This window comes from Pholcus phalangioides, unplaced genomic scaffold, assembly GCF_987345545.1.
Source record: "Pholcus phalangioides strain wild (caught in Gottingen) unplaced genomic scaffold, Ppha-v1.0 ptg000172l_1, whole genome shotgun sequence".
Lineage (NCBI taxonomy): Eukaryota > Metazoa > Arthropoda > Arachnida > Araneae > Pholcidae > Pholcus > Pholcus phalangioides.
Window position 1 is genome coordinate 3,261,452 of NW_028301637.1, and position 17,459 is coordinate 3,278,910.

At 38.4% G+C, this 17,459-nt stretch overlaps 1 protein-coding gene across 2 annotated transcripts in view; it reads left to right on the forward strand.

The window, feature by feature from the left end:
- LOC149063390 (uncharacterized) overlaps positions 1 to 17,459 on the forward strand; it is a 35,494-nt gene that overhangs the window by 997 nt on the left and 17,038 nt on the right. For both annotated transcript variants that reach the window (XM_089255862.1, XM_089255861.1), the window contains exons 2-3: positions 2,162 to 2,267; positions 14,532 to 14,600. In XM_089255862.1, coding sequence (XP_089111988.1) covers positions 14,546 to 14,600 — 55 coding nt within the window. In that variant the 5' untranslated portion in view covers positions 2,162 to 2,267; positions 14,532 to 14,545. The remainder of the gene's footprint in view (positions 1 to 2,161; positions 2,268 to 14,531; positions 14,601 to 17,459) is intronic.

Below are 17,459 nucleotides of genomic sequence, written 5' to 3' on the forward strand. Positions count from 1 at the left end.
TCACTCTCTAAGTAACTCGTTTATTTATTCATTACTCACACACACAGCCATTCATACTCTCACTTACCCACTCACTACTTGGTCACTGATTCGCTCACTCTCTAAGTAATTTGTTTATTTATCCATTTACTGGTTCATAATATGGTCACCGATCTACTCGCATTCCCCGTCCAGAGCAAAATGTACTGCAGCCAAAATGTCTGGAGCTAAATTTCCATGAAGTCCCTACAACTAGGGTCACTGATGTTTGGTTAGTTGTAATTTAAAATTGTGGGTCTATCCAGAAAATTTGTCTGACATTTTTTCCCAGGATGTTTTCCCCAATGTTGTTTTGTCGTGAACATTTAGCCCTGGATGGGAGCCAAGTGAGTGGAAAGAGTGACCGTATCAGCAACTAAATGACTAAATGAGTGTTTGAGTTAGCAAGTGAGTCGTTTAAACTAAGCACTCACTCAGTCTATAACTTGCCTACTCACTTGGTGAGTCAATTGTTTACTCATTCAGTCATTCATACTGCTTTACCGCACACCAACTCTGGTCATATATCACGATACACGCAATTTCCGACAAGTGGAACTGGCTGGGAAATGAAGGCTCCTTCCATCGGTGGTTGCCCCAGGCTCAGTAGGTAAAGAACTTGCTTCTGATGTTCTATGCCTGAATTTAAACCTGTGGACCTTGACAGTAACCTTTATAGTAGAAGACGAGCATCTTACCACTGTGCCACTCAGGCGCAGTCATTAATACTGTCACTTATCCACTCGGTCACTGATTCGTGCAATTGCTCATTCATTTACTGGTTCACTCATATGATCCCTTGACCCTATCCAGAGCAAAATGTACTAGGGATGAAACATTGTATACAAACACAGTTCGAATGACACAGGTTTATGGAGTTAAAAAACAGCGCATTAAGCATAACACTGCATCCAATTCATTTTTTTAACATTTAAAGAAAAAAAAAGACAAAGGTTAATTAAAATGACCTTTTGTGTACATGCAGTTTCCATCATTTACAGGTTTATTTATTTGAAATCAAAATTTAGTGAAGTTCCTATGATCTGAGATAGCATTTCTCAACCTATGGTCTGCGACTATGGCGTAGGTGGTCTGCATGCAAGACTTGATAATTCAATTTTAACTGGATGGAAAATTATTCAATTGTTGTAATTTATAATATAATAATATCTATATGGATTCGCAAGTAAAAATTTCACTTCATACTTGGGTTCATTATGTTTCTTCAAGGAAATTGCGATCTTAAATATGGTATATCTCTAATTTTCAGCCCAAAAATGCAATTTACAACAAATTTGCTAATTACTGCAAAAAGGGATGAAGGGTGGAGAAATTAAAGGCAGCTACAAATCAAAGTAAAAAAAAATTTGCTGGGGAAAAAACATTCAAGTGACCCAATTACTGTAAAATACGGGACGTCTGCAATTGTCTTTAAAACCGTTGCAATAAGTCAGCAAAATCCCCAATTATAGTTAAAAATGCTGAAAAATTGTGGGAAAAAAGTTAGCTTGACAATGTTGGATGAATATTTGTATTTATACCCAAAATTATCATACGTTATAAATACTCTCTTTATTAACGATTTAGTGAATTTTATAAATTTAAAAAAAAATCATTAAAAAAATGGGACAAATGTATATAAAAGAAATTTAGAACCATGAAAAATACAGAAATGTCTCATAATGCAGGACGCAATTGGGCCGTCAAATTATTTCAGACATTTTTTTACTGGTCCTTGGGTTCAGAAAGGTTGAGAAACACTGATTGAGATATTGCTTGGTTCACATCAGCTTAGATACTCAGGGTTATTACCTGAAACTGTTGGGGTGCGTCTCTGAACACAGTCTATACAAATACAACGCCACAACAGGCAAATTGCCCAACGAGGTGGCTGATTTAAGAACATCATGGATCCCCGAGCCATTTTTTGGAGGCCCTACCTACTACTACTACACCACACATGCACCCCGCCCACAGGCCCCCCCCCCAATGGGCCTGGTTTTTTTTATAAATTGCCATTAATCAGTCGGTCCCAGTTTTATAATTGTACTTGATGATATATAATGACACTCAAAATGGGACACGTGTTCGTGTATAAAATTCTGAAGTCAAAAACTTTTTGAAATTTTGATATTCTTGGTAGATTTCAAAGAAGAAAGATGAAGACATAGAAAATCTCAAGAAGGAAGTCGAAAGGCTCTTACTACAAAGAAATGATTTAGAAAGAGTGGCTGGAGGTTTACAAAATGGTAAATTATTCAAATATGTTCAGATGGTTACATATATACTTTTTATTTGGGCCTAATGATAATTATTTTGTGTGTTAGCAAAACTTACAATTTGTTGCTCGCTTAGGTAAGCCTGCTACGACATTGCAGTATAATGCCCTTTTGATCCTTATTGTCTTATTATTTCTCTGTTCTGACGCCACCACTAACCCCTATTCCATGAGATTTTTAAAATTAAAAATAGTAAATTTATTGAACTCTGTTGTGATTTTTATGTGTCTAGAAGTAAATATTTAATATTCACAAATATACTGTGTTTCGCTAGTGGAAAGCAACTGCAGATTTTCGTTAGTGCCGATCTTTGTTTTCACTTTCTTGTAGACTTTGTTGATATATTGAAGTAGCCGGGCCAGCTCCCTCCATATTGTTAATTCTATTGCCGTTCTAAAGAGTCAATAGTTGATAGTGATAGGGGGTTTAATCATTGGCGAATCTATGGTTAGGGAATTAGGGAACAGAGTGTGTAGGGATTTTCTAGGTTTTGATTGCTGTTGTCTTCTTGGTGGGGAATTAGCAATGTTCGAGACATTTTTCATAGTCAAAAGTTTCCTGGGCGGTTAATCCTGTGGGTAGAAACAAATCAGGTAGGAGCGAATATTAGTGAGTCTCTGTCAGAGCACCAGGACTTACTATTATCTGCTCTGGGGGAAGAGGGTGTTCTTCAGATGTGGTAGTGATTCCAGTACTGCCAAGAGATAGTAGGGGTATAGGAATAGGATTCACAAATTCAATTTAGACCTAAAGGACATTTGCTTCTCACTTGGGGTTAGTTCTTGGAGCTCCCAGCATTTACTGATAGGTGGCTTTGTTGGGATGGGTTTCATCTGAATAGGAGGGGGTTTTGGGAGGTTTACGACTGGCTTAGGCCAGCTTTTTCACTCTCAGACCATGTAGATGGGAATGCGGGTTAGTTATTGTTAATAACAACAGTATAGATGGGGCATTACCCACTTCTGACTTGGATGGCTTCTTGATTGACACTAAATCACAAGGCAAATTAAAATGTGCCTTCTTTTTCTAATAAATGCCAGGAGCTTGGGTTATAAGGGGCTGTTCAAGTATTATGTAAGCAATTTTTTTGCCATTTTTGACCCCCCCCCCCTTGTCAACAAAAGTCTGCAAAACTCTGACCCCTACCCCCTTGTCAGCAAAATTTTGTCATCACTGCCCCCAACCTCCTAACGCATATTGGTGGGATCAGAAGCGTATGAGGGAGGGGGGGGGCATAGGGGCTCGTGTGCCTCCCCCAGACGGGAATTTTTTTTTTAATTCAAAAAATATTTCAAAAAAATTTTTAATTAAAATTTTAAAAGAAAATACCTTCATATGTTATTATAATCAATTTCTGTTAATTTCAATGCTATTTGAAGGATAAGAACTCAAAATTTCTCTTTAAAAAATTCATTGTGACCCACCCTTTAAGCCATATATGGTAAACCCTTGACCCGCAGACCAAATGTGGCCCTGAAGGTTATCTGATGTGGCTTGCCCTCCTCAAACCTAATTTTGTAAAAATGAACTAAGCAGCACATTTACAAATCGCTTAAATGACCCGTGGCACAATTCCATAGCATTTAGGTGGCCTGTGGCACATTTTTAGATCACTGATGTAGGCCTCAACAATCACTTTCACATTCAAAGATCACATAAGTAACCTGCAACACAGTTACAGAACACTTAAACAACCCCTGACACATTTAGAGATCCCTTGAGTGACATGTGGCATAGTTTTATAGAACTTAAGCGTCCCCCAGTGTGGTTCTACATTTCTCAAATTACCCGTGAAACATTCCCAGATTACTTAAGTGATCCGTGGTATAATTATTGATCACTTGAGTGATCAATAATTATACCACGGGCACAGCTCCAGAGCACTTCAGCAGCCCGGACACATTTCCAGAGCACTTAAGTGGCCCGGACACATTTCCAGAGCACTTAAGTGGCCCGGACACATTTCCAGAGCACTTGAAGGAACCGTGAAACATTTAAAGATCATTAAAGTGGCTCTGTATGGGACTTATCAATAGGTAGAATGTTAGTTCAGGTGCAACTATCAAAAGGTTTTTCTGGTTTTGGTGCACCGAATAAGATGTCATTAAGAATATTTCATATCTTCATAAAGGTTTGTTGATGACGTAAGCATCATCCAAACCCCCCCCCCCCCCCTTGTCATCAAAAGTCAGCAAATCGGAAACCCCATCAATGCTGACGTAATACTTGAATGACCCCTAAGAAAGTTTTTACAGAAACTATGATAGCTGTGGAGGGCTTGTATCTTATAGCCATTACAGAATCTTGGGCTTAACAATGGGGGATGAATCTTTCTTACACATCTCAGGATACGATACTTTTTTAAGAAATAGATTGGATAGAAAAGGGGGCGGAGTCTTGATATATGTGAAATCATGTTTGAAGGGTAACGTGCAAAGAAGTGATATTGGAACTATATGGGTTGAGCTTGAAAACAAAAGCCGTCATAAACTTATTGTTGGGGTTTGTTACAATCCTCTGAATAGGGATCTAAATTACATCGCCAAACTTCATAATGAAATTTCCTGCCAGTGTATCGATTGGGAGAAACTTTCAGCTAGAGATCAATATGAAAGAGACTTTCTTAAGTTGTGCTTGATAGTTTTTTGTATCTGCATTTATCAGAAGCCACTAGGGGTACTGCTATTTTAGATTTAGTTCTCATTAGTTCCAATGATCTTGCTTAACATGTTTTGGGGGGGACGAGTTTTCTTCCAGTGATCTAACTTTGATGTTTTGAGAGAACGGTCAACGGAAGTTTTCAAAGACTGGTTGGAATCAGTCGGGGTACTAAGTCAATGGGAAGACTCTAGTATAAAGATGTCCTCTGTTTTGCATGACGTCATACCCTTTGTTCGAAAAAAGCATGTTTGTACATCACGCGCCCTATGTTTCACAGATAGCGAGTGTAACCTTTATCTTGAAAAGAAAAGAGTATTCAGAGACGCATTCTCTCCTAAAGTGGACGAGATGGCCTGTCATTGTTTACTGACAAAAGAAGGATGTTGAAGAAAGCGATAAGAGATAGTAAAAAAGAAGTTCAATCTAGGTTGCCGGATAACATTGGCTCTAACCCAGAATCATTTTTTAGATATGCCAATAATGGATGTAAGGGGACTTTTTCGCATCAGTGTTTAATTGAAAAAAAATGATATTCAATGTATGGGTAGTGCATGAAATAAAATCCTCGACGATATTCAAGTGGAAGATTTGGAGGTCCTAAATCTTCTAAAAAATGTATGTGCTAGCAAAACACTAGGACCAGATGATATCTATCCTTTCTTCTATGATCACATGACTAAGGCTTTGGGTGAGGGCAAAAATTTAGATGATGTTTACCTTGATTTCCAGAAGGCGTTCGATCATGTCCAACATGGTAAACTCTTGAATCGTTTACGTGAGATTGGGGGCAATTTGCTGAATTGCGTAGAATAGTGGTTAAGAGATAGGTCACAATGGGTTATGGTGAATTCTCTGATTGGACAGGCATCACAAGTGGAGTTCCTCAAGGAAGTGTCCTTGACCTCATGCTTTTTTCACTTTTTATAGATAAACTCAATCAGGGTATCGATGGGATTGCTAGCAGATTTGCAGATGATGTGAAGCTGATGGAGGTAGTCAGAAAAATTAAGACCACTGCGGACAAGATTTACCATGAAAAAAGATGGATAAACATTATATTTACATCACATTGTACATTCCTCCATTTTGATGATGTATACATTTTTATATATATATCACGGTCTTCTTTATTCACCGTATTTAGTTGTTACCACATGCTATGGATAACGTATACTATTATGCTTCAGTAAATCTGAACTATCAAGGAAAAGCTATGGCACTATTAAAATTTCATACTACAAATTAACTTATGAAGAATATGCAACTTTAAAAAAATGCATCTTTGTCTTTCTTTTTCATCAGTATTATCTGATTCAGACTAGTCACTTCTGGAGTGTCCAGTGGTGTAATGATCAAGATGACAGCCACAAATACTGAGCCTAGTAAATAGTTGATAAGGTTTTCGCGGCCATCATTTGATAAAAATTGTTTTTTCGGGTTCGAAGACCGTCGTCCGTTTGAGTTTGTTCTCAACGTTTCCCCAACACTAGTGGTTGGCATCATCAGGAGAATTGATAAACTGGATCAAAGTCAAGTTTTCCGGAGTCTCAGGTTGTATTTATGCACATAAGTGGCTTGAACTACACTATTGTTTTGCGATTGGTCAGTTGATTCTACGGCTGGCAGCGTATTGTAAACAGTTGTTATGCTGGTAGAACCTGATTGGCCGAGAGATGTGGAGTTATCTGATTGGCTGTTGTCATCATTCTGTTGCTGGACCTTGAAGGGGAAGGTTCTTGTTCTTCTGAGGGCTGGTGTCCAGGATCTGCTCAATTTCAAAGTTTCTTCTCTTCTATTATAGCTGTTTTTGTGCTTGTATATTTCAATAGCCTCTCTGTAGATTCGTGGGAAGAAGTGGTCAACATTAGCTATTACCTGTGTTTTGCTGAACTGTACACTGTGGTTGTCGTAAAGCGCATGCTCTGCCACCGCCGACTTTTCTGTTTGGCCCATTCTGCAGCATCGTTCGTGCTCTTTTATTCTCGTGGCCACAGATCTTTTTGTGGTTCCAATATATACCTGACCACAGGTGCACGGTATTCGGTAGATCCCCGGTGTTGATAGAGGGTCACGGTAGTCTTTTGCTGATCGCAGCATTTCACATATTTTTCTGGTTGGTTTGAAAATGGTCTTTATACGATGTTTTTTCATGACCTTGCTGATTCTTGCCGTCACTCCGGGGATAAAAGGCAGCACAGCTTTTCCAATTGATTGTGACTGCTCATTTTTCGTTGGTGATTCCTTGATGGAGCGTAAGGCTTTCTTGATGTCGTCTTTCGTGTACCCATTAGAGCGGAAAACTGATTTCAAGTGCTCAATCTCTTTACTCAGATCTTTTCCTTCACATAGTCTTCTTGCCCTCTCGATCAAGGTTTTCAGTACGCCTCGAATACTGAGGGCCTGATACTTGAGGCTCAGTAGGCCTCAATACTGAGCCTAGTGTTTGCACTCGAGTGGTGCAGTGGTAAGATGCTCATCTTCCACTATGAAGGTTACCATCAAGATCCATGGGTTCGAATTTGGGCATAAAACATCAGAAGCAAGTTCTTTACGTACCGAGTCTGGGGCAACCACTGTTGGATGGAGTTTTCATTTCCCACTCAACTCCACTGGTTGAAAATTGCAGTATGGCAATATATGACCAGAGATGGTGTGCGGTAAAGTTGTCACTTCCGGATTCACTACTGTCTCTTGGGTAAATGCTCAAAAAATTGTGATCTTTGTTGTCAAAGTTTGTATCATGAGACTCCTCAGCCTCCGATTTATCGTCCACAATATCATTAAGCACTGATAAAATTAGACTATTTTGTTCTAATACATCCTATTTCTAAAAGCAATTTCTACACTGTGAATGAACTTCTATTTCCTAGGAAACTTCCAAAGTAGATGGTGGCATGAAGAGTTGTGTAATGTTAAACCAAAATAAAAACAGCTTGCCAGGTGAATCATCAGAGGAAGAAGAAAAAATTTCCTCAACTTTGATAAAAGAGGCTGTAGCTCAATAAGATATAGTGTTTTGATTGTGGATACACAGTCCCTGTCAGTAGACTCTCTAGATTGTCCAGTAACATGATGCAACGATTAGCATTATTTAATTTTTTCTTATATATTGGTATGTTACTCGTGAATATATGTTGTGTTATGTGTGCCGTCAGGGAATGGATAGGGAATAAACTTGAAAACAAAAGTATACATCAATACCAACCACAAGGAGAAAACATGTACAATTTACATTTCTCTGCCGTTCTAGGTATAAACGTCGATATCTCCCAAACAAAACCTTCAATATCTTCAAATTTTTGTACACAGAAATGAGTACAGAAATAATGAAAAGTTACCAAAAATAGAGTGTATGTTAAGTACTGCCAAGATTATAGGTTTTTCAAAATCAGAAACCATCAAAATGACTGCTCCGGCCATTCTAGTGTTAAAAGAGGTATGATAAACGTGTTGGGGTGAATCTCGGGATAAGATAAGACAACCATAAATGATTTTTATGTGGACATTGTATTATATATAGTTTTTATAATTCGTCACTGAAGTCGTTTGTCCATTTTACCTGTAGCCATTGGATATAGCAGTCCGTCGTATGTGCAAAATCTTTACCTTTTTTTTGCAGTATATTCAATGACTACAGGTGAAATGGTCGACTTCGGTGACGTCACCAGCCTCGTGCGGAGGCTTTCTGCTAGAGAAGAGGTGTCGGTATAACGCCCAGATTATATGCAAAGACACATTTAAAAAGAAATACGATAAACAGGTTAGAGTAAATCGAGAAGCTCTCTATCCATCCTTAGAATAAGAAAACCAAAAATATTTTTATGGGCATTGCATAATATTTTACCATGTATATAAATTGTTTCTAGTTTTTTTAATTGGGTTGCTGTATTTTATAAATATATGATATCCATATTTGTTATAGGCATCTTTTTCTCAGCAACCTCGTTCGGCATTTTGCCTGTTGTGGCCTTGTTTTTGTATTTATACTCGAATATTTAATGTATATTTTATACTTTTATGCAAATTGATTGTGATTATGTAATTCTTATTTGGTGCATGCCAAAGGTTTTCTGAAGTCTGACTAGACCAAGATTAAACTCGTTATGCTATGTATAAATAGTGATTGAGAATAGTGCATGATCGTATTTCGTTCTCAGCTCATTGTTTGTTCAGTACTAAGCTTGTTTGTTCTATATTTAGTACACTGTGCTTAACCTTCAATAGTCATGAGAATTCCTTCTAAAATGTGCCGAGACACTAGTACTAATCCAGCTAAATCGGAAATCAGTTTTTAATAATGAACCTTAATCAGTTTTAGTTTATTCTAGCCAGGGTTGTTTGGTTAAACCTTGGTCAGAGATGCCATTGACGCACTATAACGCATCAAATACCCGTAATTTCAGAAAAGGACGCATAAAAATTTTGTTCACACATCCTCCGGGACGCGTTCTTTCCTAGTTCTAAGAAGAAAAAAGTAGAGAGAATTAAATCACCCATTTTTCCCTTTCTTTTTACATGATTGCGCGACTTTGAAAAACTGGTTTTACTACTTTGTACACTGTACTGGATTGATATACACGCGGGTTGTTGAAGAATAAGATGAGGGTTATCTAGTTCAGTGTTTCTCAACCGCCGGGCCCTGATATCATTCATATCGGGCCACGAGTGATCAGCCATTTCATTTTTCCTTATTAATTTTCCGTTGGTCATCTGCTTGACCGGGCCCCTCGACTCACAAAAATCAATAAAACTGGGCCGTGGGTTTGAAAAGGTTGAGAACCACTGATCTAGTTGCTTCCCTGAATGAGGGGACGTGTACAGAAGTTTCAAATTTTGGATTTTTTTATTACCCTTCGGATTTTCTCCCTTCCGGTACTTTCGTGACTATTGGCCGGCATTCAAAGACCGTGTCTATATGGCGTAAATTCCTCTTCTTCCTACAATATTGTGAATGCAAGTTTTTTTTTAAAAAATGGTAAAGGATTGGAACGTCCGTTTAAATTGTAAAACTTTCCCGATATCGTGGAAAAAAAAACAGAATCTGCTGTAAAAACTCTACCTTGAATATCCAGTTTTGTCATCTAGCTGCTAAGCGGTAGTCACCGTTTCGCATCTCTAAAATCACAGGTGTGTAAGCAGAATCAGCTTTTGGAGGGGCACAAGGATCTAATTCTTCACAGATAATATAAATTATTTTATTCTAATATTTTACTTCTCTACACAAATATTTTTAATTTTTAATCTCTTGGGAGGGGTAAGGGAACTGGCCCCTTATAACCTCCCCCCCCCCCCCCCCCCCAAATTTTGCTTTTGGTTGAAAGCCGTGTTTGGAACTTGCGATTGCGCATTGGTAATCGGCTAAGAATGTGATTTCTAAAGATTTCAAACTCTGAGTTGGCTTATTCCTTTGAAAAAATCTTCTGGTTGCCATGGCGATCACACAGACCTACAACACAAATATGCATACATTAAACTTCAAATGCATGCATTACCAGTTTGGAGGATAGATGCAGGGCCTCAACTGGGAGGGGGAGGAGGAGGGACAGGCGGACCTAGCGTCCTGGGTTCTGCAACTAGAGGGGGTCACAAAATTCACCCTTTATAACTAACTGCTTCTTCCACATTACATGGGTGTGCCAAAATGTGTACTTGCCCCATTTGAGAAAGTATCTAGTTGCTGCACTAGATAGATGGCACCACCTACTGAACACAAAATATGCCAAATGCTGGGCACACACACATAAGCGCACTGTTAAGTTTCTCCAACACAAATCTGACATAGCTCCCACATTCAGGTGTGAAAATGTGTGTTAAATGGCAACAGAGTGTCATCAGATCAATGCCACAGTGGATGGATCAGAATGGTGGACCATCAGGGAGGGAAAATAAAATAATTTTACCAGGAAAACCAAAGTATGAATAGGGAATCAGAAGATAAGTGTCAGAGAGGAGAGAGAGAGAGAGAATCTAATTTGCTTTAAATTTGATCAGAAGATATTGAAAGTGCTAAAGATATTTTTAATGAATTGTAAAATCAATCAGAAGGGAATTTATACATTGATTATTAGTAAATATATAAATGTGTGCCTTTAACTGTTAATTAAAGTGGATCCTGCTCATAGCGTTTTTCAAAAAACCGTCATAAAAACATTGTAAATAGGAAAACACTTTAAGTAGGAGATGTTAATGAGAATTACTTATTGTTAGGACCATGAAAATGAGTTGTACTAAGTGGAAAAACGTTCTAAGTGGAATCAACTGTATATTTGTTTTAGATTTGTTACATGTGCGGAATTCCATACATTAAATTCTCAGTGCTAATGAGCTTCTTTGCAAGTTTTTCCTACCAGTAGACAATGAAAGTAAATGAACCTTTGGATAGAACATGTCTTTAGAAATGAATTATACTTGATTCACAGATACCTTCTTTTTCTACTCAGAACATGACCCACCGCTCAGTCTGAACGAAGAAATATAAGCAGGTGATCAAAGACCAGGGGCATGCTGGAATAAAATTCATAGGTATACCAGTGAATTATGGGGAGGGGCATAATTTTTTTCAAGGTAAATTTTTTTTGAGAGGGACCCACTTTCACTCAAAAAGGACCCAGATTTTTCAAATAACATGGGTCCCATAACCCAGGTGAATTAAGAGTCCAGTGGCATCTCTGCTTGGTTTTAACCAAGTGTTTTTTTTAAAAAACCAAATAAAAATGGCCTAAATATAATTCTTTTCCTTGAAAAATATATTGGTTCATTATTAGCAAAAATTTTTCATTCTTATCACATTTTATATTCTTGGGGACATTCTGATGGTATATCTTTAAATGGTATAAGGTGGTTATAAGTTTTTTTTCCAAAAAATCTCATAAAAGTGGCCTGAATGTAGATATTTTTTTTCATATAAAGTATCAGTTATTTAAAGTGATATACAGAAGCCAGAATTTATCATTCTTACCACATTTTCTAACCTTTGGCTGCATTTTGATGCTCTATCTTTAGCAAATTCATGAATAAGGATTGAATTACACATCTAAATGTAGTGGTGCATTATCTCACAGGGTTTGTTTTTGTTTTTTTTCCTTCACAAAAAAAGCAGCGGCAGTAGTGATACCCATCATGCTAGGGGCACACAGGTGGTCTTATAATCCAATAAAGACACCAGCTGTCCCCAAAAGACAAAGACCTGTGTACTAGTAGTTACATTATCCCACAGACATTTTCATTTTCTTTCCTATAAGAAGTACCACATCTCATACTGTAGGCCTTATATCACCCAGTCTTAATATTCAATAATTTTTTTATACTTTCACCATTAAGCCCAGTTAATCAAGGTTCTACTGGATAGTAGTAACAGATTTATGAAAAATTATCAGCCATATATAGGGTGATTATAATTTGAAGTTTTGATTCCAAAACTAAACAATAAGAACTACTGGTCAGAATGACTTGAAAATTTGCATGCATACTCCTGAAGCAATTAAAATTTCTTTGGCAAAAGAAAGAAAAAGTGCAAAATATGCAAGTAGATGATGCTGTACTTGGCCAGCAGGATAATACCATTTTGTTTAACCACATCATTTCGGCACTTCAACAACATCAATGTGTGGATAGTACAACTTTTATCAAGATGCACACTGCAATGCCAGCAAAGCAGCTACTGAAGAACCATTTTAACAATAACAGGATGACATGACACTTGGCTGTCAGTTCACCTGACCTTAAACCCTTGCAACTTTTGGCTTTGGGAATACCCCAAAATATTATTGCAGTAGTTGAATTGCAAACTCTGGGGAATTGCAAGCACATCCACATCATGACATACTCTGGTCTGTTGTTGAACAAGCATTTTTGTGCTTTCACCTCATAGCCAGAACACAGTGGACAACATATTTAACATTTCTTAAATAAATTGTAGTTTTATTTGTTCAATTACTTCATTTTTGTAATGTTTCCATGAATTATGAAATCGTGCATTGCTAATTAAGTTGTCATTTTGCCCTGGCTGGCTATCATTTCCATTCTGCGAGCAAACTTCCCATGTGTTGGATGACTACAGTGTCGTTAATTTTACATTTTTAAATATTTTTCCCCCTTCGCCATTTAAAATTCCATTGCTTCAGGAATATTCATGTAAATTTTGAAGTCATTCTAATGTTGGTTCTTTTTTTAAAAGTATTTTTAAATCAGAACTTTTTAGTTGTAATCACCTTGTATATCGTAATTCATCGTTAATTAATCTGCATTATTTGTGCTTCATTAAATACATTATATTCACCTAATTTTATCACAGTTTTTGCAAAATAGTTTCCTAATTAAGCGTACTGAAAGTAACTGGAGAAAAAACCTTTATGGTTAATAATATTAAGAATTTTCAAAAATTTTCAAAAAAAAAAAAAACTAAATTGCAAAATTTTTGTTAAAATGTAAGAAATATTTGTAGATTGATTAATTATTGAATTAACACTAGTTAATTGCATTAATAAACATTTTATTTTAATTAATTATTAGAAGTTTGAATGATTTTTCAGAAATGTTATTGTTTTTAATGTTAATGCTATTTAAATAAAAAATCCAGCGTTTTTAAAAAAAAAAGCGTTTTTTTACCAATTCTGATTCTAGCCAATGTGAGGATCTTGATGATCACAGAGAATTATTGATGAACCTTGAACTAGTTCGATGTTTACGAGAACAAGTTAGTGCCCAAGCCAGTTGGTCATCTGTGTCCCTCTTCCATGGCTGTCCATGGCTCAGCAAATATAATGGTGTAAAAACATCAACTGGTGTGATTCCTTGTGGTTTCTTGTGACCTACTACTCCAATTAGACTGGATCTCTCGCAATGACTGGAAAGACTCTCCCCAAAGCAGAATGTTTTGCATTGTCTGCAACGAGCCCTCAACTGACTGAAAAATGTTCTGCGGGGAAAATCTCCACAATAGTATTTTCTGAACTTTTTCTTAAAATTCTCCCAGATTGGTCTGCGATGATTTCAGCATATTCTGCTGTGGGAGACTTGTTTATTCCTGGGTGAAAGGATGTTCTAGGGCTATCTGAATTTGCTTGGATGTCAAGTGGAGAGGTGGTGTTGAAATGCACAGATCGCCTTCCATCATTGGGCAAGATCTTTCTTATCTGTTGCACGACACATTCAGAATGCAGTGTAATCGAGAAACGAAATTAGATGTTCAGTTTGGATCTTAATTCCAAAAAATAAGTGAACTGCAAGTTCATTTGCCCAGCTATAAGTGGCTGCATAACAAAAGTCCATTTTCCTTCCTCCTGAAAGTTTAAAAAATTCTCCAAGAAAAATATTTTTTTCTCTAAGGTAACTTCTCCCACATACTGTTGTGTCTCATGTGCTTTATGTGAATATGATACTCTGTTTTGAATGTATTTATCACCTAACAAAGTAGAAAACTTTCTAATGAACTAATGAAATACATTGAATGCTGCTGTTGTCTTATAAAATATTTGTTTTTGTGAAACTCCATTGGCATTTTTTGTGTATATATTTTCAGCATTGAAATAGTAACTTGATTGTTAAAACTTTATCAAATCTCTGATTTTACAGAAGCAACTGAACTTATGAAAGTAGTATCTGGATTTGAAGCAACCATTTCAAAACTAACTAAACACGAAGGTAAAATCATCTGATGTACATTTAAAAAATGTAGAATTGTTTTACATTGGCGTTTCCAGTATATGTTAAATTTTGCTTTAATTAATAGGCATATTTGCTAATAGGAGTTTTTGGAATTAATTTTTATAATGTCATAGTATACTGCAGGGCGAACTTGACAAATCCCAGGTGTCAGATTGCTGTGACAACTAAAAAATTGGTGTCTGTACCTAAAACTTTCTATATGTGACAACATGAAGTCATAGAACAATACAAATTTTTTGGAATTTATGTAAGCATTTCCACCAATGCCATACCATTTTAAATTTTTCAATCTGTTAGAACTGTTATTACATATATTTAGTTAGCCACACAAGCAATATTTGGAACTCTAGCAACTGAAAAGGGGAAAAGTAGGATTTAATTTAAAAAGACATGAAGTTTCAGAGGCCATTATACACTGCTCAAAACAATTAGGGGAGCACATGGTTTTAACAAAATTACGCAAAGATGTATACCGATAAGTAACATAAAATGAATCATCCATAATTTAAAGCCCAGCAGGAAACGGAAGAAGAAAACTTCATATGCAAATCAAAGTTCATGATGTCAAAAACCAGAAAAAGGAGATAAGGGCAGAAATCGGGATGTTGCAGAAACGTCTGTTTTACTGCTGTAACTGTGAAATTCGATTGCGCAGTATTTTTTTTTTTGAGACAAGGTGACTTGAGGATGTCTCAACAACGTGATTTACCGGAATCCATGGCATGGCGTGTTATAGGCAGACTGGAATCCGGGCAAACACAACGTAGTGTCGCGGACACTGTTGGAGTCGCCAGAAGTGTTGTTGCAAGGCTGTGGAATCGATTCCAAGAAACAGGAAATGTTAGACGTCGACCAGGGCAAGGTCGGCCACGCGCCACTACAGTAACTGATGACCGGTATGTACGGTTAACAGCCCGTCGAAACAGAACAGAGAATGCTACGCAGCTGCAAAGACGGTTGCCCTTGGCAACAGGACGAAGGGTGTCCAGCCAAACAGTGCGTAATCGGCTTCATGAGGGAGGGCTCTATGCACGTAGGCCAATGGTCTGCATTCCGTTGACCCCACGCCACCGTGCGGCCCGAAGAAGATGGGTTGCTGAACATCGAGATTGGGAGCAACATGATTGGAGCCAAGTGCTATTTACAGACGAGTCCCGATTCAGTCTGGAGTGTGACACCCGACGTGTTCTGGTATGGAGGGACAGGGTCACTCGAAATAACCCTGCATTCGTTCGTGAAAGGTCACAATACAGACGAGCTGGTTGGATGGTATGGGGTGGAATCAGCATAGGCGGACGTACGGACCTGCATATCATTCGGAATGGCACTTTGACGGCCCGAAGGTATGCAGACGAGATACTGCGACCTCATGTCATCCCTTACGCTGGAGCTATTGGAGATTCCTTTGTTTTCCAGGATGATAATGCCAGACCGCATAGAGCTCGTCTGGTGGAGAACATGCTTGAAGCTGAAACAATACAGCGTATGGAATGGCCAGCGTGCTCTCCTGACCTGGAGCTCTCCTGATCGATTCAGGTCAGGAGCATGTCCCAACTCTGATCGATAACCTCATCGCATCCATGGCAAACAGGTGTGCAGCAGTCTTAGCAATCCAAACATGCTCGATTGGATTCAGGTCAGGAGAGCACGCTGGCCATTCCATACGCTGTATTGTTTCAGCTTCAAGCATGTTCTCCACCAGACGAGCTCTATGAGGTCGGGCATTATCATCCTGGAAAACAAAGGTCATCCAAAAGTCATCCAGGTCATCCTGGTCAAACAAAAGGAATCTCCAATGGCTCCAGCGTAAGGGATGACATGAGGTCGCAGTATCTCGTCTGCATACCTTCGGGCCGTCAAAGTGCCATTCCGAATGATATGCAGGTCTGTACGTCCGCCTATGCTGATTCCACCCCATACCATCCAACCAGCTCGTCTGTATTGTGACCTTTCAGGAATGCAGGGTTATTTCGAGTGCCCCTGTCCCTCCATACCAGAACACGTCGGGTGTCACACTCCAGACTGAATCGGGACTCGTCTGTAAACAGCACTTGGCTCTAATCATGTTGCTCCCAATCTCGATGTTCAGCAGCCCATCTTCTTCGGGTTGCACGTTGGTGTGGGGTCAACGGAATGCAGACCATTGGCCTACGTGCATAGAGCCCTCCCTCATGAAGCCGATTACGTACTGTTTGGCTGGACACCCTTCGTCCTGTTGCCAAGGGCAACCGTCTTTGCAGCTGCGTAGCATTCTCTGTTCTGTTTCGACGGGCTGTTAACCGTACATACCGGTCATCAGTTGCTGTAGTGGCGCGTGGCTGACCTTGCCCTGGTCGACGTCTAACATTTCCTGTTTCTTGGAATCGATTCCACAGCCTTGCAACAATACTTCTGGCGACTCCAACAGCGTCCGCGACACTACATTGTGTTTGCCCGGATTCCAGTCTGCCTATAACACGCCATGCCATGGATTCCGGTAAATCACGTTGTTGAGACATCCTCAAGTCACCTTGTCTCAAAAAAAAAAATACTGCGCAATCGAATTTCACAGTTACAGCAGTAAAACAGACATTTCTGCAACATCCCGATTTCTGCCCTTATCTCCTTTTTCTGGTTTTTGACATCATGAACTTCGATTTGCATATGAAGTTTTCTTCTTCCGTTTCCTGCTAGGCTTTAAATTATGGATGATTCATTTTATGTTACTTATCGGTATATATCTTTGCTTAATTTTGTTGGACGACGCATTGCTGCGCGACCAAGGCCGCCTGTTACTGTCCGAGACTTGCAGATTGCACTTCTTGAGGAGTGGAACAGTATTCCCTAAAGTCTGAT